Source organism: Phodopus roborovskii, unplaced genomic scaffold (genome assembly GCF_943737965.1).
Source record: "Phodopus roborovskii unplaced genomic scaffold, PHOROB, whole genome shotgun sequence".
In the NCBI taxonomy this organism is placed as follows: domain Eukaryota; kingdom Metazoa; phylum Chordata; class Mammalia; order Rodentia; family Cricetidae; genus Phodopus; species Phodopus roborovskii.
This window is the reverse complement of record NW_026126408.1, coordinates 14,397,882-14,419,905: the sequence shown is the minus strand read 5'-3', so window position 1 is coordinate 14,419,905 and position 22,024 is coordinate 14,397,882. Positions and strand designations below refer to the sequence as shown.

Sequence of the window (22,024 nt, the reverse complement as noted above, 5' to 3'; positions counted from 1 at the left end):
CCTCCCATTCTGGAACTCAAATTACTGTAGGTCATCAGAAACACGCTGTACTTATAAGGCTGGAGTAATGTTATTCATTGTGAGTTATAATAAACAAAACCCAACAGGGAAATCTAAACACCTGCTAGCAGGGACCTTAGTCACTGCATAGATCTTTTCCTCTGTGCCTCCAGAGGGCCATTAAGTGACACCAAGATTCTTAACTAAATGATCTGTGCTCCCCAGCTCTCCTCCCCAGCCACCCGGGACCTGTCTTTAATTTCAGGGTTTTTTTTTCCCAGAGGCAGGCAGTGTTGCAGCCCCTTTCTCAAGCTCTCAGGCAGAGCTTCTGTTCACTGACCTCCTCCCATCCAAGCTTGGTCTCCTCTTCTTCCCCCACAGGGCCAGCTACTACAGAAAGGGTGGGTGTGCCATGCTGCCAGTAAAGTGGATGCCCCCAGAGGCCTTCATGGAAGGAATATTCACCTCTAAGACGGACACATGGTGAGTCTTCCCAATGCCCTCCTCCAGGCATCCCTGTGACTTAGTGATAATCTTGGACCAAATCCTCCAGGAGTTCTTTTTGTGGGAAGAAGGGGAGGAAGAGGCCACAATGGAGGCTGTTAAGTGTTGGTGTTTATCAAAGTGATCAGAAGGGCTCCTTAAAATGCATACCACAAGGCCCAGAGCTGAGAGCTGATTTTTCAGGAGTGGGATCCAGATAAACTTGTATTTCTACCAAGCTCCCAAGTAATGCTGGGCTCTCTGGCTGGGAGACCACACATTGGAACTCTTGTCACTTTAAATGGCAAATTAAACCCAAGCCCCCTACCAGACACACTCACACTCATTCACACACACACAACTACTCATACACATACTGACACACACTCTCACATACATACTGACACACACACACTCATACACACATACTCTCACACATTCACACACATACACACACTCTCTCTTATACACACACACCAATAAAGAAAGTCCTTTGAGTTAAATTAAACCCCACAATAAGAAGAAAAACAGAAAGATGAGGGAAAAAAACTTAAAACAAGTTAGACCTGAGCAAGTTCATAGATAAGTCATCCCTCACTTGACATCCAAGCCCACAGTTCAGATCCAGAACCAGGCTGCTCAGTTTCCTGAGGGTCCCAGAAGGTTCAGAAATGTCATGTAAGGGTACATCAAATAGGAAAATTGGTTAAAGGTCTAACCAAATTAGAACTAACCAAATCCTCTGGCTCAGCCCTCAACCCCGAATCTTGAGGATTGTCCTTCCTCTGCCATTAAGCTGTGAGAATCTCACCAAAGAGTTTCAATCGAAGTCCCTCTGGGATTGGTGGTATAGACATCAACAAGGGTGAGGCACACAATTCTATGCAAGAACAGCTCTCAAAGTCTACCTAGTTTAGGGTGTATCCTCCAAGAACACTGGCAACCAGGCTACCAATGAGAGGATTCCTGGGCAAAGTGAGCAATGAGGCATAGACTCACAAGTGAGGTTGCCCATGAGAAGTTAGGCTGAAAACCAGTCACCAAATCATGAGATCCTAATACCAGAAGCCCACAATTGTTAGCTGATTCAATGATGGTGTCTTAAGATGGCTGTCTTGGAGTGCTGTTGATGTGAAGAGACACCATGACCACTGCAACTCTTACAAAAGAATTTAGCTGGGGCTGGTTTACAGCTCAGAAGTTTAGTCCATTATCACCATGGCTGGAAGCACAGCATCGTGCAAGCAGACATGATACTGGAGAGGTAGCTGAGACTTCTACATTTGGATCCACAGGCAGCAGGGAGTGAGCCACTAGACATGGCTTGAGCTTCTGAGACCTCAAAGCCCACCCCTAGTGATGCACTTCCTCCCAACCGAGCCATCCCTACTCCAACAAGGCCATACCTCTTAATGGTACCACGCCCTATAAGCCTATGGGGGGCCATCCATTTTCATTCAGACCACCACAATGGCAGAGCCCCCTTCTGACCTAGGTTAGATACAATGAGCAAAAGCCTTGGCTATTTCTAGGCCATTGAGATTTGCCTGAACCTAATCCAGTGGTCAACAACAACAGATCCCCTGGCCCTTATTAACAATACAAATATGCAAATCCATAGCCCCACCTCAAACTTCCTGAAGGGTATGATTAAGTTAAGGATCTTGAGGCAAAGTGAATTGTTTTTTTTTTTTTTTTGAGTCTGGATAACCTCCTGGAAGGAAGCAAATGCCATGACCAGTGTTCCTATTAGAGTTGTGGAATGGGGAAATTCTTCATATACAGAGGAGTGAACAGGATTTGACCCAGGGCCTCTAGTGGAGTAGTCACACAGGAAAGGCAATGAAAGAAGCAAGCAGAGGAAGAAACAGGCCTGCCCTAGGGCAGGGCCTCTCAACTGTCCTAATGCTGCAGCCCTTTAATACTGTGCTTTATGTTGTGCTGACCCCAACCATAAAATCATTTCATTGCTGCTTCACAACTGAAATTTTGCTACTGTTATAAATCATAATGTAAATAACTGATATGCAACCCCCAAAGGGGTCAAGACCCACAAGTTGAGACCGGCTGCTCTAGAGCCTCAGAGGGAGGGAGCCACATCACACTAACATTGTGACATAAACCCAGCAGGACTCATTTCAAATGTGCAGGCTTCAGACCCATCCAAGTTGTGTTAAGCCACCCAGTGAATGGCATTTTTTGTTAAACCAGCTACCAAAAAAAAAAAAAAAAAAAAAAAAAGCCACACCTCATCATGGCATCAAGCTGGCTCACTTACATAGCACTTTCTCTGCAGCTTTTGATAGCCCGACCTAAAAACACCATCAGTCAGCCAAGAACAATGCATATCTGAGAAACGGTTCTAGTGAAGAAAAGGCACAAGCAACTGGACGGAGAGGAATAAAATATAAAAACTCTAGGAAACTTCTTTTAACATTGCAATTGTCCTCAGAGAGACAAAGTACTGCAAGCCTAAGTGAAGGACTGAATTCAGATTCCCTAGAACCTATGTAAATGCAAGAATAATAGCCCACCTGTAATTCCAGCCTCAGAATGCAGACACCAGGGATCCCTACAGCAAGTAGCTTGTGAGACCTGCTGTAGTGAGTCTTTCTCTGTCTGCTGAGCCAGCTCCCAAATAGCCACACGGAGACTTCTTATTAATTATGAAAGCTTGGTTAATAGCCTAGGCTTGTTTTTAACTAACTCTTATATTAAGCCCTTTCTATTTATCTATGTGCTGGCCGAGTTTCATCTGCCTCATCTACATACTGTTCATCCTGCTTTCCTGCTTCCTCTCCATCTAGTTCATGACTCTACCCTTCTTTTTCCCCAGCATCCTCTGTGCCTGGAAACCCTGCCTAGCTATTGGTTGTTCATCTTTTTGTTAAAGCAATCAGAGTGACACAAAATCACAGTGTACAAAAAGATTATTTCCCAACAACAGCCATATTGGAGTGCTCTGGTTTTTACTGAAAGACTCTGCCTCAGTGAATACAGTCAGAGAGTTATGAAAAATGAGTTCCGACATCAACACCAGGGCTCTACATAGACCTACACCTACCTGTATGCACACCATACATGTGTCTACACATATGCACACCATTCACACACAAGAAATGGAAAATAAAACAGGAGAAAGGTCTCCAGAATAAAAATATGATTGACACCCTCAAGGAGGCCCTCTGAAGCCTATGTGACTGCACATAATAGACTCCTTCCAAGGACACGGGTGGGAAGGAAGGGTCAGAGAGAGACTCACAGTTGAGAAAACTGGACAAACACTGCTTCAGCCAGCTGCTCAAGGTCAACATCAGCACTGTGTCCCTCTGGTATGAGATAAAGGGGTGTAAATGTGGTCCTCTCCCAACTCCTTAGCCCTCATATAATCATGAGAAAATCAGGTCCCAGATAAGAGATATCCCACCAAATCCCTGGCCGGGATTATTCAAACTGGCCCAAAAAAGAACAAGGCCATCCTTGTCACAAGGGGATGTGACAGCTTAATGTGATATAATTTGGGAAGAGAATAGGTAAATTCAATGAAAACTGAGGAAATCTGAATAAACTATGAGTTTTAGTTAATAATGCCTTAATACTAATCCATTAATTGGTAATTAATGTACCATGTTAATGTGTTGCTAAAAATAGTGAAAACTAGGTATAGAGTGTATGGAAATGCAATGTGGACCATTCTATTCAAAATGAAGTTTCTTTTTTTTTCATCTGATAACTGAAATGTAAAAGTCATGAATGAATTGGAATACAGAATTAAGTTAAACTTCAGAGAAATGAAACAATTCTAAAGAGATAGGAAATACAGGAAAGAAAAAAGACAAAAATTGAGAGGATTAAGCAAATTGATCTGATAAGCTTGCAAAATAAGAGTCCCAGGAAGGACACGGGAAATACAGAAACTAAAAATGTCAAAGCAATAAAGGAACATTGTGCAGATAGGACATACATCTCCAGGGTAAAGGTACCCACTAAGTGTCAAGCCTCACAGCTCAAGAACCACATAAGCGTATCGCCAAAAAGTTCCAGGCTAAAGCTGATAATGACTCTGTACATTTCCAAGCAGAAAAATAGAGAAACTGGCCAGAGGTTAAAAAATCAGGGACTCAAAGTGGCCTGGAAATGGTTCCTAGCACAGAAAATGTTGGACAATGGAAATATCCCAAGTTCTGAAAGCCCCATATTGCGATAATGTCCTAAGATGGAAGACGACTCCCCTTTCTGACCCATGGTGGCTATTTTGAGCAAGTGGCTTCATTATTTCCAGGCCTGTGAGATTTGCCCTGATTTAACCCACTGAGTCTCCACAGGCCAGAGACAGTGGGTAACCTGGAATTCATCATTAGCAACTCCAAAATCAGTTCCCCACCCAACCACCCCAAGCCTCATGCAGCAGAAACTGCGGGAGTGGAGGCCTACCCATCTGTTTTAACAAGCCCTCTAGAGGAATCACATGGGCACCAAAAAGAGTGACAGCCACCTAACCTTCCAGAGGCAGAATAGCATCAGCAAGTTAGTAATTGTTCTGAATTGTTCATGAATGTCCTATGACCCATCAGTTCTGCTCGAGACTGTGTCACATTAAAGATCGTTGGCACAGATAGACTTGGGCAAATATCCCCACTGGCACATAGTTTATAAAACAGAAAAGGCAACAACAACCTAACTCCCTCTCAATCAGGGGATGGGAAGCTAAATGGACAGAAACAGCTGAGCAGTGTAAAAAGGACACACAGCCTACAGTGTCAACATGGAAAAATGCTCATCCATAGTACAAGAGCCAGTGAAGGGGACAAAAGGAATATGGAATATTTAAAAAAAATTTTACAATGCAAAAAAAAGTATTAGTTATAGATGTCTTCACATGTTAAATAATATGAAAAATGAGGGTGATGCATTCTAAACTTCAGGGAGAGGACAAAAGAGCATGGATGGAGAGGGCATATGTCTGATCTGTTTATTCAATGAGAAAGGGAAACACTGACATCAGGGGGGCAAAACCACACCAAACTTCTCTCAAATGATGTGGAGGCACACACCTGTAACCCCAGCACGCAGAAGCCTTAGGCAGGAAGATTGGGAATTTGAGGCCAACCTGGGTCAAATAGTTTCAGGCCAGCCTGAGCTACAGCCAGACCTGTCTTGTCTAACAAAAGATACTGCAGTCACAAACTAGTATCTACCTATATGTACCTGTCTGTAGACAAGCAGAGGCTGTGGGTCTTCAAACATCTTCCTTGCTGGAGACTGGTTTTTGTTTGTTATGCTGTTCTTTGCTGTATTTGGGGAAGGGGCGGTCTTCTTTTCCCCTTAGAGGTCAGAAAGACCACGTGAGAGGGGACAATTCATGTTTCTGGCAACTTGCAGGCAGCTAATTCCACCAACATAGTAACAGTAAAAGAAAGCATTCCTGCTCCATAGAAGTGTATTTTTCCTACCACTTTAGGACAATGTTTACTAAGAGCAGAACACTGCATGGAGATACTAGAACAAAGATAGATTTTCTTTCTCCAAAATCTGATCATTAAACTAAGAGTTGGAAATTAAAATGGCATTAAAGTAGAAGATATTATTCTGGAACTTAATAAACTGGGTCTCAAAAGTCCTTTAAGACAAACAACAGGAAATCAAATACCTTTTTAAAAAGAGGAAAATGTCTTATGTGATGTCAAAACACAGACAGGAAAAGCGAAACATAATATTGCCAATGCACAAAGCAAACAGATGGAAGGAATAAGTGGGCATGCCTATTAAAAACAGCCCTATCCTTAATCAAAAATCAATAGGAAAGGGGGAATCATTTTATAAAGCGCTGGAAGAATCATTCAGAGAAACAAACCAATTTTGACCCTCCCCTCTCACTGTATATAAATTTTGAGTGAACTCGAGAGAGAAAAAGAAACACACCTACAAAATAGTAAACATTTATTTAATCTTTGGTGAAGAAAAGATTGCACAACTGTAAAACAAATAGAAAAATTACAAAAATGTGGTAAATACATTTAACTACTTGAAAGTGCAAGCCTTTGATACACTACAAAGTTAGATCATAAAGCAACTAGTAGAAGTATTTTGGCTAGGCCTGGTAATACATTCTTGTAATTATAACTCTTTAAGGAACTGAGACAGGAGGATTGCAATATCAAAGCTTGCCTGGCCACAGAGTGAGTTCAGGACCAACATGATCCACTATCCAAAATTAAATAATGAAAATAATAATAATAATAGGGAAGTGGGGAGATCCCACTCAGAAACAGAATACTTGCCAACGTATACATGACCCTGGATTCAGTCCCCTCAAATTCTAACCGAATTCCAGGAGAGATAAAAACAAACACACCTGTTGCACAAATAATAAAAACCCAGAGACAGATATTGGGGTTCAAGTTGAAGATCAGAGAAGCAAAGTAGCCAGCCACTAGAGAGTTCTTACCTCTGCCTCCAACTCTACCAAAAAATAAGCTTTTTTATTTTTGATAAAGGGCTAACATCTTAAAAAAAAAAAAAAAAAAAGCAAACTTGTGGATTCTTTGTGGATTTTACATCATGCACCTGATTCCATTTATCCCCCTGACCCATTGTATCCTCCCTCTGCTCTTACAATTACACACACACACACACACACACACACACACACACATACACACACACACACAAATAAAATAAAATTTAAAAGATAAAACTCTCATCATGGAAGCTGCTGTGTGTCACAGTAAGTCACACAGCACACTCTTTAGTCCCTGCATCCTTATTTGCAAGTGTTCATTGCAAAGAGTCATTGGTCTGTTTCAAGGCCTGTGGCTTCTGCTACACCATCAATACTGGGCCCTCACTGGGACTCCTCTTGGATATCCTGTGTCATGGAGATCCTGCAGCTTTGGGTCTGTAAGACTGGCCCCTTCATGTGCTCCAGCAGATCACAGACAGGGTGGACCAACTTATTAGAACCCTGGTCCTGGGACTGGTTCTGGGTTGGTCTTGCCCTCATCACATGAACTTTCCAGAACTGCCCCAGCTAGTAGCTGGCTTACCCAAAGCAATAGGCAGCAAGCAACAGTAGCAACAACACAAAAGAACGCAAAATAAAATATTAGGTTGGAAACACTTCTGCCCTGAGGTTTCTGTCTGTCTGGTTTGCTCTTCTTCTTCTTCTTCTTCTTCTTCTTCTTCTTCTTCTTCTTCTTCTTCTTCTTCTTCTTCTTCTTCTTCTTCTTGTTTTCTTCTTCTAGATGAGGGGGGCTCTCTGGGACTTTGGGAGATGCTCAGTGGTTATGAGCATTGACTGTTCTTCCAGGGGACCTGGGTTCAGTTTCCTGCACCCACTTGGCAACTCACAACCATCTGAAATGCCAGTTCCAGGAACTCTGATGCCCTCTTCTGGCCTCTGTGGGTACTGGAGGCATGTGGTGCACAGACATGTATGCAAGACACCTATACACATAAAAAATAAAGTGAAATAAAATTTAAAAGTTATCCTGTCATATTTTGCTTTAAAGTGAGCAAATGTCACTATCGATGTACATATTGAAAGGTAGTAGAGTAACAATAGTGGTCAGATAGAATTGGGTACGCAGAATCAACAGCATGTACCAACAGGGTTTCAGGGGTTGTGGTCTTACATCTAGTTATTATACTAGAAATATGACTGATTTTCACTATTCTATTAGCTTCAGATGCTTTGTTCAAAGGAATCTTTAAATGGATGAAAGCCAGGTGTGGTGGTCCACCCATGGTGGACTCAAAAGGCAGGGAGAGTTTGAGTTTGAAGCCAGCAAGACTCTGTAGCAAATGAAACACAAAATGAGACTCCCTCACTAAAATTCAAATAAAATTAACTAAAATCAAAGTGCAAAAAGATGTTCATGCAATGTTTAAAATACTTTGAAAACTGAAAACAATGTGATAAGGTAAACCATGCTACATCTCATAGGCATTTCAGACTCTTTTATAAAATGTTTAGGGTGGAAAGTGGTTGTGTATCATGAAATGAACAAAATTATCAAAGTTCAATAGATATGGTTATATAAAAGAATTCTAGGCACAGAGCTTGACTGGAATGAAAAAATATGCTAACAGGTTATCTTTTAATAGAGAGTCTCATGAGTGCTTGAATATTCTTTCAATTTTTCTGGGTCTAAAAAGCCCTCTGGACTGAAGAGATATAGCTCAGCCAGTGAAGGGCTTGTGGGTTTCAAGCAAAAGGACCTGGCTCAATCTCCAGAACTTATGAGAAGGAAAGCAAGAAAAAAGATGAGAGGTAATGCTGCTTATAATGCTAGAAATTGAGGAATAGAAACAGAAGGACCCTGGGTCCACTGACTAGCCAGCCTAGCCTTCTTGGGGAACTCCAGTCCACTGAGAGACTGTAACTAATTTAAAACAAAAAAAAAATTGTTTAATTAAGCAGAACAAGTTGGGGTCAGGAGAGAAGACTCCACGGTTATGAGAGCTTGCTGGGTTCAGTTCCCAGATCCCACATTGAATGGCTCACAATACCTATAACTCCAGCTCCAGGGGATCTGATGTCCTTTTCTTGTAAGGAGTAAGGTTTTTCCGTCTTTTCCTGCCACCACGCCAGCCCCAATTAACACACAGAGACTCTGTATTTGATATAATGCTATTGACCAGGTACTAGTTCTTATCGGCTAACTCTGTCTTAAGTATTAACCCATTTCTGTTGATCTATGTATTTCCACGTGGTCTCATCTCCCCAGTCTCTCCATCTTGACTCCTCCTTACTACTTCCTCTTTCCTCCTCATCTCCTAGACCTGCCTATCTAGCTTTCCTATTGGCCAACAGTGCTTTATTCATTAACCAGTATGAGAAACATATTTACAGAATGACATCTCCCATCATCTTCTGGCCTCTATGAACACCTTCATACAACACACACACACACACACACACACACACACACAGATAAAAGTTAAATAATTATTTAAAACAATAAAACAAGATAGATGGTTCCTGAGAAACAATATTCAAGGTTGTTGTCATTTGAATTCCATGTGTATGTGCACAAAAGTGTATACACACACACACACACACACACACACATACACACAGAGCATCCCTTCTTTTTTTTTTCTTTTTTTCTTTCTTTTTTTAAACAGAAAATGGCATAATGGAAAACATACTAAAAACTTAGCTGTGTATGTTTTGTGTACACATGTATCCACACCCATATCTGTGTCTTCTGTTCATGCCCAGGTCTTTTGGAGTGTTGCTATGGGAAATATTTTCTCTCGGCTATATGCCATACCCCAGCAAGAGCAACCAGGAAGTTCTGGAGTTTGTTACCAGTGGAGGACGGATGGACCCACCTAAGAACTGCCCCGGGCCTGTGTATGACCTTTGGGAACTTCCTACTAGAAACTGAACACGGTCTTATTTTTAAGTATTTGGATCACATATGCTCCTTTAACATTAAAAGGAAAGCGGCAGACTTTTTTTAAGATGCCCCCAAACGCAGTGTGCCCGTGACTTCAGTAAGATGGGTTTGTCTTCCAGCCCTTCAAACACACTAGTTTCATCTCATTATTGCCTGGCTGGGGACTGTGGACTCGTGAGCGCTATTCATCATACTGGCCTCTAGAAACGTGTTCCAGACGTGTATCTCCCCTAAATAGTTCTCCCCCTTGTTACTTTTTTCCCTGTCCTCTATGGCATTCCCTCACCTCCTTTCCAAAACCAAAATGGGAATAAAATACCCCACCCTAAACGTGGCTTTAGGAAAGTGGGATTTGATGTAAATAGCTGGATGTCTTTCATGGGACTTAAGTTTGGGCGTGATTCCCATCCCACCAGCAGGGGGCAGAAGAGATCAACCACTTGGACTTTGATGTCTTCCCATCCTTAAAGCTTTGTCTTGATTGAGAAAAGAGCTGGGGGAGACAGAGCCTTCCCAATGCCTCTTCTTGTCTATTAACATGCTCGTTCTTACAGCTATCGGATAATGACTCAGTGCTGGCAGCATCAGCCTGAAGACAGACCCAACTTCGCCATCATTTTGGAAAGGATTGAATACTGCACCCAGGTAAAATGTTTTCTCCCTTTCCCAGCCTTTAATCTCCATGGGGAAATTTTATAATAATTATAATCTCATAAGTGTAAGATTGGTGATCGTGAGACTCAATATTCCTTATCTCTGAAATGATATGATTGGCATATCACTTTGCCCATATCCTGCAATAAACATTGAAAACTTGTACTTTCTTCACGAGCACCAGACAAACTCAAGCATTAGCTGATCCTGCTATAGATAACGGGCTTTTGTTGTCATCCTTTAACAATTAAAATATAATTACATCATTTTCCTTTCTTCACTCCAACCTCTCCAACACTCCCCCTCTTTACTGCCTCACAAATTCATGACCTCTTTTTTCTTTGATGTATATCCATATAAATACAACCTATTAAATCCATTTTGTGCTTCATATATGTGTATATATATATATATATATATATATGTATATATATGAATGATTTCAGAGCTAACAACTTGATACTGGATAACCAATTAGAGAATTCCACCCTGGGGAAGAGTAATTCTCCCTCTCAACCATCATTGGTTGCCCATAGTTCTTTGTCTTGGCATGGGGCCCGTGAGATTTCTCCCTTCCCTGTTAGTGTGTCTGTTGATGTTCTGGTCTTGTTTAGGTAGCCATGTTGTTGTGGTATCAAGGATAGATAGCTCAACAGCTAATGTTTTGTACATGAAACTGGGGCTTCAAAGAGAATGACAGCTCTCAAGACTTACAACCTGTCCAGACAAATAATAACATTAGATAGTAACTATATGACTGCTAAAGCAATCAGGAGAAACATTCAAACCATCCATCAGTAACACTTACATGGGATTATACTACACAAGTTGCTTTTCTATGTCTTTTTATTTTGTTCCCATGGAGGGTTCATTCTACCCCATTTTACAGAGGAGGGAGCTAGGCTTAGAGAGACTGTCCAAGTCACAAGGATTCTTAGCAATCCTGGGCTCTCCGTAGATCCCTCTCCTAATTCCTCCAATCTTGACTGACTGAATCCGGAGTGCCTCCCACTCATCATCAGGTGGGGATAGAGGTGGTGGTGGGACAGTTCCTTTCCTCCCTGTCTCTAGCACGGACTTGCCAGCATCTGCCACCATCCTCAACAGGAGCCCCATTCCCCAGTCCATCGATCTCCCTATTGGGACATCACCAACTACCTTGTAGGACTCCACATCAGTTGCCACTTTTCTCCTTAGTGTGCCTGATCTTTCCCTCCCTCCTGGCTGTGAACCTACCAGGATACAAAATTAAATTAGAATTTTCTCCCTACATCCCCCCCCCTTTGTCTAGTCCCCTCTGTTCCCCTCCTCTCCACCCCCCACTCCACGCACTTTACCCTTTCCATCTCCTAAATGTCTCCCTAACATGGCTCCTTCCCGACTTCAGGTCCTTTTTGTTGTTGCTCTTGTTTGTTGTGTGTCTGCTGGATAACCCATTAAGTCCAGTTAGTGCCACCCATATGTATTAATTAGGGTTACTATTGCTGTGATGAAACACTATGACCAAAAGCAAACTGGGGAGGGGGCGTATTTGGCTTACACTTCCAAACCATAGTCCTTCACTGAAGGAAGTCAGGGCAGGAACATGGAGGCAGGAGCTGATGCAGAGGCCACAGAGGGTGTTGGTTATTGGCTTGCTCCTCATTGTTTTCTCAGCCTGACTCTCTCAGATGACTAACTTGTGTCAAGTTGACATAAGCACCATATGTGCATGGGGATGGGCTCATCTGCTGGATCTCAGGAAGCCTACCAGTGTTTCTAAAACACTGAGTGTTTTAGAAAAGTCAAACAACGAGCCACCTCTCTGTAAATTCTCTCAACTGGGACCGAGGATGGGCACTTTCTCCAGATTCCAGCAACTGTCTACCTGGCCACACTATCTCAGGCCTTTCTGCTGTAAAGCTGAGCTGCTGTCTTCCTTGAGGTAGAATTCAGTGACCATGTTATGGTGAGGGGGGCACAAACCAGGGACCCTTGCTTAATGACATTTAACTTATGTTGTAATAGGAATAGAATACACTCATAAGCACATACATATGTTCACACACCTTTGGGTTCTTTTTTTCCAAAATACATAATACCTTTTCAGGCAATTCTACAGCTATATATTTTAAATGACTTACTGTAAAAGTAAGAAACGGAAGAAATGAAATGACTTTTAAAAAGATATTTGTTGTTTTCTTAAACCCTTTGATAATAGACACTGGACTGGTGAGTTCTTCTGTAAAACTTAAGTAATGGAGCTTCCCCCTCCATTTGTATACACTATTACTAAATTAAATTTCCCTGGAGTTTTGCCCACAAATTTTCCTTAAACCCTTGGCCAACTGCTGCATCTGATTTCCTAGTATAGTCTATGACTGTGACAATGGTCTATCACCAAGCTGTTTCTGTGAATGGTTTCTCCTCATCAAGACTGAGAATTTGCTCGACTACACAAAAGCCCCTTCACATCTGAATGGGCAAATGAGTCTCTACACTGGGACAGCTACCCATGTAATGACAACATACAACACAAGGTCACCATCAGGAGCCAATCACCCAATATGGGAAGAGAGCCAAGTGTGGTGTCTTCTCCTCTGCACCCTTCCTCAACAAGTTACACACATACATACACACACAACACACACACACACACACACACACACACACACACCAAGGCACACACATGTCTGCTCTACACTGCTCCCATTCCACTGCCCCAAGACCAGGTGTCTCCCACACACCATAAGCACCTGGTACCCTCTCCTACAACAAAGGCTTCTTCTAAGGTCTTCAAGAACAGTGATGCTCGCTCATTACTCAAGCCTACCTGTTAATGTATTCATTTACTGTTGCTGTAGTAAACATCACCAGCAAATGCAACTCTGGAAGGAGAGGTTTACTTCATCTTAACACCTGACAGCCCATGGTCATGGGAAGCCAGGGCAGGAAGGAGATCAAAGCAGGGACCTAGAGGCAAGAACTAAAGCAGAGGCCGTGGAGGGAGACTGCTTATCTTATTCCGGCTGGCTCCCGAATTTGTTGGACCTCCTGACAGGGATGACACTGCCCACCGGGGACTGGGTCCTCCACATCAATCATTAAGAAAATGACCCACAGACATGTCCACATTCCAATCTGATGGAGGCAATAACTCAGTTAAGGATCCCACCTCCCAGGTGACTCTAGTTTGTGTCAAGTTGACAAAAATGGCTCCTCTGTAAACAGATGTTACTCTCTCTGAGATCACTTCCATATCCAACATCTCTGATTGCGTTCTCATCTGTCCTCTCTCCTTTCCACAGGATCCAGATGTCATCAACACAGCTCTGCCCATAGAGTATGGCCCAGTAGTGGAGGAGGAGGAAAAAGTGCCCATGAGACCCAAAGACCCCGAGGGGATGCCTCCTCTGCTGGTGTCTCCCCAGCCCGCGAAGCATGAGGAGGTGCCCGCCACCCCCCAGCCCGCAGCCCTGCCGACGCCAGGCCCCGTGGTGAAGAAGCCCCCGGGTGCGGGCGCGGGCGCGGGCGCTGGCCGTGTGCCCCGAGGGGCGGCTGATCGTGGTCATGTGAACATGGCGTTCTCTCAGTCCAACCCTGCCCCGGAGCTGCACAAGAGCGCGGGCTCCAGAAACAAGCCGACCAGCCTGTGGAACCCGACTTATGGCTCGTGGTTCACCGAGAAGCCGGTCAAAAAAACCCATCCCCCGCCGGGCGCCGAGCTGCAGGCGCGGGCAGGAGCAGCCGAGGGTGGCTGGACCGGGCCGGGCGCGGGACCCCGCAGACCCGGGGCTGCGCTGCTGCTGGAGCCATCGGCGTTGAGCGCCACCATGAAGGAGGTGCCGCTGTTCAGGCTGCGCCACTTCCCCTGCGGGAACGTCAACTATGGCTATCAGCAGCAGGGTCTCCCCTTGGAAGCTACCGCTGCCCCTGGGGACACCGTGCAGAAAAGCACGAACAAAGTCACCCAGCCCTGAGCCCTACACCACACTAGCTTCTCCCCCTGGCTGAGCAGGAGCCCTCCCAGAGGGGGACGGACTGAAAGGCTCCACCACAAACCAGAGACCAAATATCACTTTCATTTTGTGCCAACTTGTTTTGAAGTGCCACATTTAAAAAATAATAATGATAAGGAAAACTTGTATTTTCAAGATGCATTAGAAAGGTTTTTGAGCATGGGTTCATCTATCCTTCCAAAAGAAGAAAATGCCATTTTAAAAAAGTGATCAGTACAAGGCCCAGATTGGTTGCGTAAAGTTTTCGTGCATGGTCCGCTGTACAGTCCCCTAAGGCTTCTTTCCGATTTTGTGCGCTCTCTGCTTCCGTGTAGTCAGTAGCAGCTGCTTCCGTGTCTCAAAGGGGGAGTCATGGATGTTTCCTTGCCTTGTGGACATGAAGCATTGGAGGCAAGGGAACAGAGATGAAGGCATTAATTGCAATGACTCAGCATGGAGAGAGATGTTATTTACTTGGAAAAGAAAAATCATAAGCTGGCATCGCTGTGGGTGGTGGTTAGAGGCTTTTAATTGTTCTAGCTCATTGCCTATTGTAAAAAAAAAAAAGTGATTAGTTGGTAGTGTAGTGAAAAACGTGTATATAGTCATCCAAGTGAAACGCATACATCTCAAGTGCTTTGCGTACAATGAAACACCAGTAGAGATCCAGCAATTCAAACACCCTTTTAACATACCTCATGCCTTAAGAAAATCTTCCTACTAAAAGTAAAAATACTGAGTGTGAGGTTTCCTACTGGATTTAAAACTCAAGATTAAAATTACTTATATTTCAAACTTCCATTAACTCAGATCTGATCACTTAAAAAAAAATTAAGTAGCAGTGATACATAGACACATAGGAAGATGCCCATGTGTGGTCATACATGTCAATACATCTGAGGCCCAGGCCTTCCCAAACCAGTGTTCCTCCCCTTGGTGACTCATTGGGCAATTCCAGTGTCCTAGACCCTGGTCTATACTTCCCCAGTCCCCCCTCAAGCTTTCTCTCCCTTAGCCATGAGATCCTGATGTGCTGAGAACACAAATGTGATCATATATTCATAGCATAACATATAGATCTCAGATGCAGATTACAACAAAGCATTTTTTTTTTCTCCAGGTGGCAGTGAGGAAAGGATTTAAGGGTTGCTTGAACAGTGATGTTGTGTTTCAGTGGGTGTTCTGAACCTGGTTTTCACAGATGACATTTATTTCTATGAAATGGAATCAGGAACTCATTAAATTTTATACACATGCTTATGCAATACCGAGTTTATCTGTATGTTTTCATTGCCCTTTCCTCTGCTTCTGTATTCTCTTGTTCACTTCAGCCCTAGCGGTAGCTATGACAAAGCATCTCTTTGGAGGAAAACAGTTTTGTTACTTGCTAGATAAAGCATTTCGAAGCGAAGGGCTTGTGTGTGTGTGTGTGTGTGTGTGTGTGTGTGTGTGTGTGTCTTTCCACCTTCTCCATTTTGTGTTCTTCAAAAGTGTCATTTCTGAGTGTAGGAGATCCTTTCTGTTCTGTGCCAATTCCAGACGATTTTTCAGTTCCCTTAAAGCAACTGCCTGGCCCTCGAATTGGTTCTGAACATCTAAGGATTCACTGGTAACTACTTTTCTATAACTGCCCCAGACATTTCCCATCCAGGTCCCTGAGGCTGGAAGACAGAGGAGAACAGTTCTGAGAAGCATTACCAGTAAAGTTTCGGTTTGCTCCACCCTTGGCTCAAGTTTTGTTGCAAAAATAGTGACAACAGTCAAAAAAGCCTTGTTCCAGCTCACAAACTGCCCAAAGGGGTTCCAGAATCTCACTTTGAGAAACACTGAAGGTGATGCCAGAGGAGCTGTCTGTAACTGAGAAAACAGCTCCATTTTTCTAACCCTGACGTCACTGACCAACTAAGCAGGCAGTGTGCCTCGTGGGTGAAGAGCTAACTCTGTTATTAATGGGGGTGGGGAATGTTGCTCCTTTCCACTCGAAACCTACAGATTCAGGTTGTGCCTTACTACCACTGATAAGGATTTGCTTTTCTCTAATCGTCTTTATTGGTATATTGGATATATATATTATTACATTATTACATATTCATGTAAATGATGGTTCAATCTTCAAACCTGTGTACATGGAAAAGTCAATAAACAACTCCACACGGAGCTACGATGACATGAAGATGTTTCATTGAAGTTAGTGTAACCCCTAGATGCCATTGAATCTAGATTACTGTCCACTAAATATTGTGCCAGCCATATGGCTATGGTAATTTATGCAGACACTGGACTTTAATACATTCATTAACCATGATAGCAAGTTCCACTTCAAATGTGAACAGGCCCAATTAAGGTTTGCAGAAGCCATGCTAATTAAACCATAAGCTAGTATAATTATTTGTATTCCGTTGTCTATAAAGAAGGACTCAAAAAGGCCATGGCTGTTCCACTGTGGAAAAGGCAATTTGTGAGGAATGACCAGTTTGCTAGTATGTGACACTAAATTATAGCAAACCAGAAGAGCTGGAACAGCCTTTCTCTAAAGGTACATTCTGCTTTACAGACAGGACTGGACTCTCTTGCATCAAGTGGCATCTGAATCCTAGCCATCTGGAGATAAATCAACCTAATGGCACCTCTATGCACAAAAATGTCTGCCCCTGCCCCACAATCCGGAGGAGATCATAAGCTGTGACAACACAAGCAGCCTTCTTGCCCCCCAGATGCTATGGGGTTGGCTGTGCTACCCACACCCAGGACTCTTAGCTTTCCCAATGGTGACATGGTTTCGCTTTATCTGCCACTCATCTAATGAATCACAAGAATATCACCTTGATCAGCTCCTTTGAGACTCAGAAAACTGTAGAGACTCTCAAGTCCCAAATATTAAAGAAAGCACCAAGAAAAGCCATTCCATCAATTTAAGGCAATCTTTTAAAGTAGTCATTTCCACAAAATATTTTATGAGCCCTAAGACTGTAAAGTATCATATAATTGCAGAACAATTTTATTATTTTAAAATATGGGGCTTTTCCATCCAAATCCACAGGGTGCATCTGTAAGCAATTCTAATGGCTGGGCTATTTTGATAGGTTTTTCTCCAGTAATACAGGGATTAAAAATCCCCCAAGCTAGAGAGCCCTAAAACAACATATATGTGGATCTAGCTTCTCCACATCCAGGCTTTCCACAACAAGATTCCCAAAGCTGTGTGAAGTGTTGTCAATCTGTCTTTAGCTAACAATTTTTAAATGAGTCCCCAGAGAACCCACAGTTTGACTTAGATGATTCATAGCCGCAGATGGTTATCCATGTTGTGCACACACAGACACATGCCAGTGTTCCCGGATCCCTTGACATGATGCCCTGAAATAAGAGGATGCCTAAGAAAGGACAGGGAGGCTGTTAATAAGATTCTGTTTTCACTCGGGACCCTGAAGCAAGTATATTTAATTTCTAGAGCATCCTTGAATACGAACTCTAGCTCAGCCGGAAACACTCAATAGGTCAGACAAGAACAGAATGACTTACATAAAATTAGGAGGGGACAATGAAGTCTCCATTAAATAGGACAGAAAACTAAAGCCACCCTTGCTCTCTCTGAAGCATGGTAGAAGTGCACCACCCTCACTTGCAACAATGGTGTTGCCATGTTATGCTCAGAACTACAACCAAAGCTTGTTTTCAGTTCCTTCCCAAGTCCACTTCTGGTAGTCCTTGTTGGACACTCCAACATGCTCACCCTCTCTCCAATCTACAGAGGCCTAAGGCCTCCCTGTGAACACTCACGTAGTTATCTATCACACATGTTCCTCTGCCAGCTGGCGTCAGTTAAAAGGTGAATTTGTATCAAATCCATACAGTTCTGAACAACTGTACTGTCCAGTCTCCCTAGAATATTTACATTGTAAGGAAGCCATTTGCCAACTGAGAACATCAAGTTGATAACATTTCAGATGATTGTGTCAGGCAGGATGGTTTGGCGCTCATCCATTGCTTTACAATCAGTGAGCAATCTGGGTAGGAGTTTAGGGACTCTGTGTTAGACAGCAATCACCCACATGGGTGACTCAGCTAAGGCAATGGAATTTTCTTTTAAAAGTTAAAGAGTCCAGATGTGGTGACACAAACCTGTAATCCCAGCATTTAGGAGCCTGAGACAGGAAAACAATGAGTTTCTGTGTAGCCTGAATGACACAGAAAGACCACCTCAAAGAAGACAGTGAGGGGACCCTATGGGGGGGAAATGAAGGGTTCAGTCTCAAGGGATCCTTTCAACTCTGAGTTGTGTGATCTGTGAAACTTCAGCGTGGCCAGGTAAACCCTAATAGTCAGCCCTGATCTGCACAGTATAGCTGTGTATCCATTACCCTAATACCTCATTTTATGCCAAAGAATTAATTCAGGGCTCAGTCCCAGTGAGACAAATTAATTATATGTAACCTTCACAGAGAAGCAGAACAGAAGGGTCGGCATCCATTCACGCTTCCCCTTCTTGTCAAAATCATAAAGACATTGGCAAGATGAAATGGGTCCGAAGACTTCCTGCAAGCTGCATAGTGGGAAAGACTATGAGCCATGTCTGATGGCCACCTGTCTTCAGCATCACTCCACTCAGGTCTCTGGTATTTGCTGCAACCACAGACTGATTTCCCCCAAGGAAACTCCTGAAATGTATCTCCTGAAGCTGGAACGGTGATGCGATGCCTGGTGCATTGGCAGTGGTCAGTTTGCTTTTCTTAGTGCCCATTCTCAAAGAGAGGAGGCAAAGCCCAGTGGGGGCCAGAAGTTTCCAGAAGGAGGTACCTGAACTCTGGCATTCCTCAAGCATGGTTCTAGTGCCATCATGATAGCGAATTCTTTGAGGAGTCTTCCTCCCTTATTACCACAGGACTGGAGATACCTCCAAATGCCAAAAGCCTGTTTTCAGTGATGTCCCTTTATGGCATATCTGGGACTGGAATCTCCAACAGACAGCCAACTCAATATCACACAAAGGTGGGAAAATGAAGACTATAGGTGATTTTCCTACAGCTTAGTATACCTGATACTTGGTTTCAAAAAACCAAAATCTATTTCGCCTTATTTTCAAAGTATTATTTATGTAGTATTTCTAAAACCTCAATAGAAGTCATTTTAAACACAGAAATTCTTTTTCCTAATGTACATGCTAATAATAAAGCAGTTGACAATGGTGATAAATGAAGCTGAACGTGAAAAGGGGTTTTCCCTTGTCACAACAAGGTGCATGATGTGAGATCACAAGACTCTCAGGCAAGTTCTTAATTCCCTAAACCCCATTCCCTTCGAGAAAGAGAGAAGAGCATGGGGGCGGGGTCTCCGGCATTTTTGCTAATATGTACAGCCTGCTGGGATTATGAGAGGTCCACTGTCATCGGCATGCTGGGATGAAGCTGGCTTCCATCCCCTGCAGTGGCCCTCTGCTCTGTACACTCCACTGCGAACACAAAACACAACCACGTCTCCCACACTCAATCTAAGACTTGCAATGACTATCAAAACTCACTCTGAAATCCCCTGGGGGACAGCAACTCTTCACAAGTACTGTCAGAGGCAGCCAATGTCATTGACACTGTTGACTGACCTTTAAAATGGACCTCTGCTGATACTGGCATGAGAATAAGAATAGCTTGAAGCTGTGCACACAGTTTGGGCATGATTCAGTTTCATGTCAGTCTGATTTAATTTGTTACATAAAAAAATAATAATTAGCTCAGTCTCCAGTGAGGCAAACGCACTCTGGGCAAAGCTGTGAAGAGTCCTCCGAGGCTAAACAGACTGGGCTTAAACTTCTGTCAGACTGACAGAGTGGGGACACATAGCATCAGACCTTCAAGCCCCCTAAGCCTTAAGTTCAAATTCAGCACAGGGCAGGCAGACTTCTGAGAGTCTCTATGTGGTCTCATAGATTTGGTTCAAACAACCAATAACCCGCCCAATCCTGAGATCAAACTAGTCCTGACAAGTCCAGCAAGGTACAGATGTGTGCAATTATCTATACTGTGAGACATTAATATATGGATCACCCAGAACTCTACAGCTGAACTCTACAGCCAGATTGGAGATTTCTTCAGTGTGCAGATTGCTAAGAACAGATTCTATTTAGGTTAATAGTCTCAAACACTCACAGTACCTCCCACACTCCTGGGCCCTCCTCAGCATGCCAGGACCACATCATAAAGCAGGTCTTGGCCCTCGCCACTGATTCATCATTATGGAAATTCTACTCATGGAAGGCAGTGAAAAATATCAAAGGGGAAAATGCCCCTTGGTGCTTCCCCCTTGAAGGAGAGCTATAAAACAAAGTTTCATTTCCATCAAAAAATGAAAACACATTAATGGCAGAAACGTGGGCCCATCTACTTTAATCTCCCCATACACACTTTTCTCCCTCTGGTACAGTCACAAAAATTTTAAGAGAAACAAAAAAAAAAAATCTTTTTTTTTTTTTTTTGCCGAGGTTAAGGCATCATACCATAGTGTAATGGAATTTTAACAGATCCTATAAGCATAGCTTAGTCAACCAATCCTGAGCCTCATTAGAAATGTCTTTTGCATAGTCAAGCTTATACATGGTAAATGAGGACTGGGATACCAACACGGGTGATGATATGAGTTATTACCAAGTGCCCTTGTATTATAAGTAAATATAGTGAAGCAAAGGGCATAATTTATTTATAAATGTTCCTACTGACTTGTAATGTTGTGATATATATTGTATGTCTCTGTGTCAATCATTTAGGTAACAAATATCCAGCCAATAGTTAATTTTACTCAGTAATGTTTCTTGATTAAAGTGATTCTAATACATTGTTATAGCCATTAATCAACGAAATTTAATTACTATTAGCACAAATTCTAAACACCCTCAAACTCAAGTTCTAAAATGAAACTATTTAGCACTAGACACCAACATTGTGCACACTTTTATGGGGCACGGTTAGCACTCTCCATGAGAGCCACCTAGTGCCATGATCCAAACCATGGTCACGCCGCAGACGGAACTGCCTTAGTGGGCCTATCTCTCCTTCCCTTCCTTCTCTCTGCCATTAGCATCCTTCCATCTCTTCCTTCTCAACTCTTCCAGGGTGTGGTGTTTTGAGTGAAATTGCCCTCCTTGGCCCCCGATGATGGCATTATTTGGGGAGGTTTAGGAAGTTCCACTAAATTAGAAGTGTGTCACTAAGGTGAACTTTGAGAGCTTATGGTCTCAACCTACTGCCAGTTTGCTCTCTCTGCTTCAAGTGCGCTGCTGAAGTTGGAGCTTTTAGCTTCCTGTTCCTGCCTGAATGTCTGCCCACCATGATGATGACTAACTCTTGCTTGTTATTCTGGAGCCATATGCCCAAATATACTCTCCCTTCTGTAAGTTGCCTTGGTCGTGGTGTGCGATACAGAAAAGTGACTTAGACATGTGGCAGAGCTGGATGCTGCAACTGAATCTTGTCCTCTTTCCTCAAGTATCTAGTAAAACGAACCTGTCCCCTGACC

General features: G+C 43.1%; 1 protein-coding gene across 3 annotated transcripts in view; it reads left to right on the top strand.

Moving 5' to 3' along the window:
* Positions 1 to 14,849, top strand: part of Alk (ALK receptor tyrosine kinase) — a 34,102-nt gene extending 19,253 nt beyond the window's left edge. For all 3 annotated transcript variants that reach the window (XM_051181840.1, XM_051181841.1, XM_051181839.1), the window contains 4 exons: positions 382 to 483; positions 9,710 to 9,844; positions 10,445 to 10,535; positions 13,832 to 14,849. In XM_051181840.1, the coding sequence (XP_051037797.1) occupies positions 382 to 483; positions 9,710 to 9,844; positions 10,445 to 10,535; positions 13,832 to 14,503 (1,000 nt within the window). In that variant the 3' untranslated portion in view covers positions 14,504 to 14,849. The remainder of the gene's footprint in view (positions 1 to 381; positions 484 to 9,709; positions 9,845 to 10,444; positions 10,536 to 13,831) is intronic.
* The last annotated feature ends 7,175 nt before the right edge of the window (positions 14,850 to 22,024 follow it).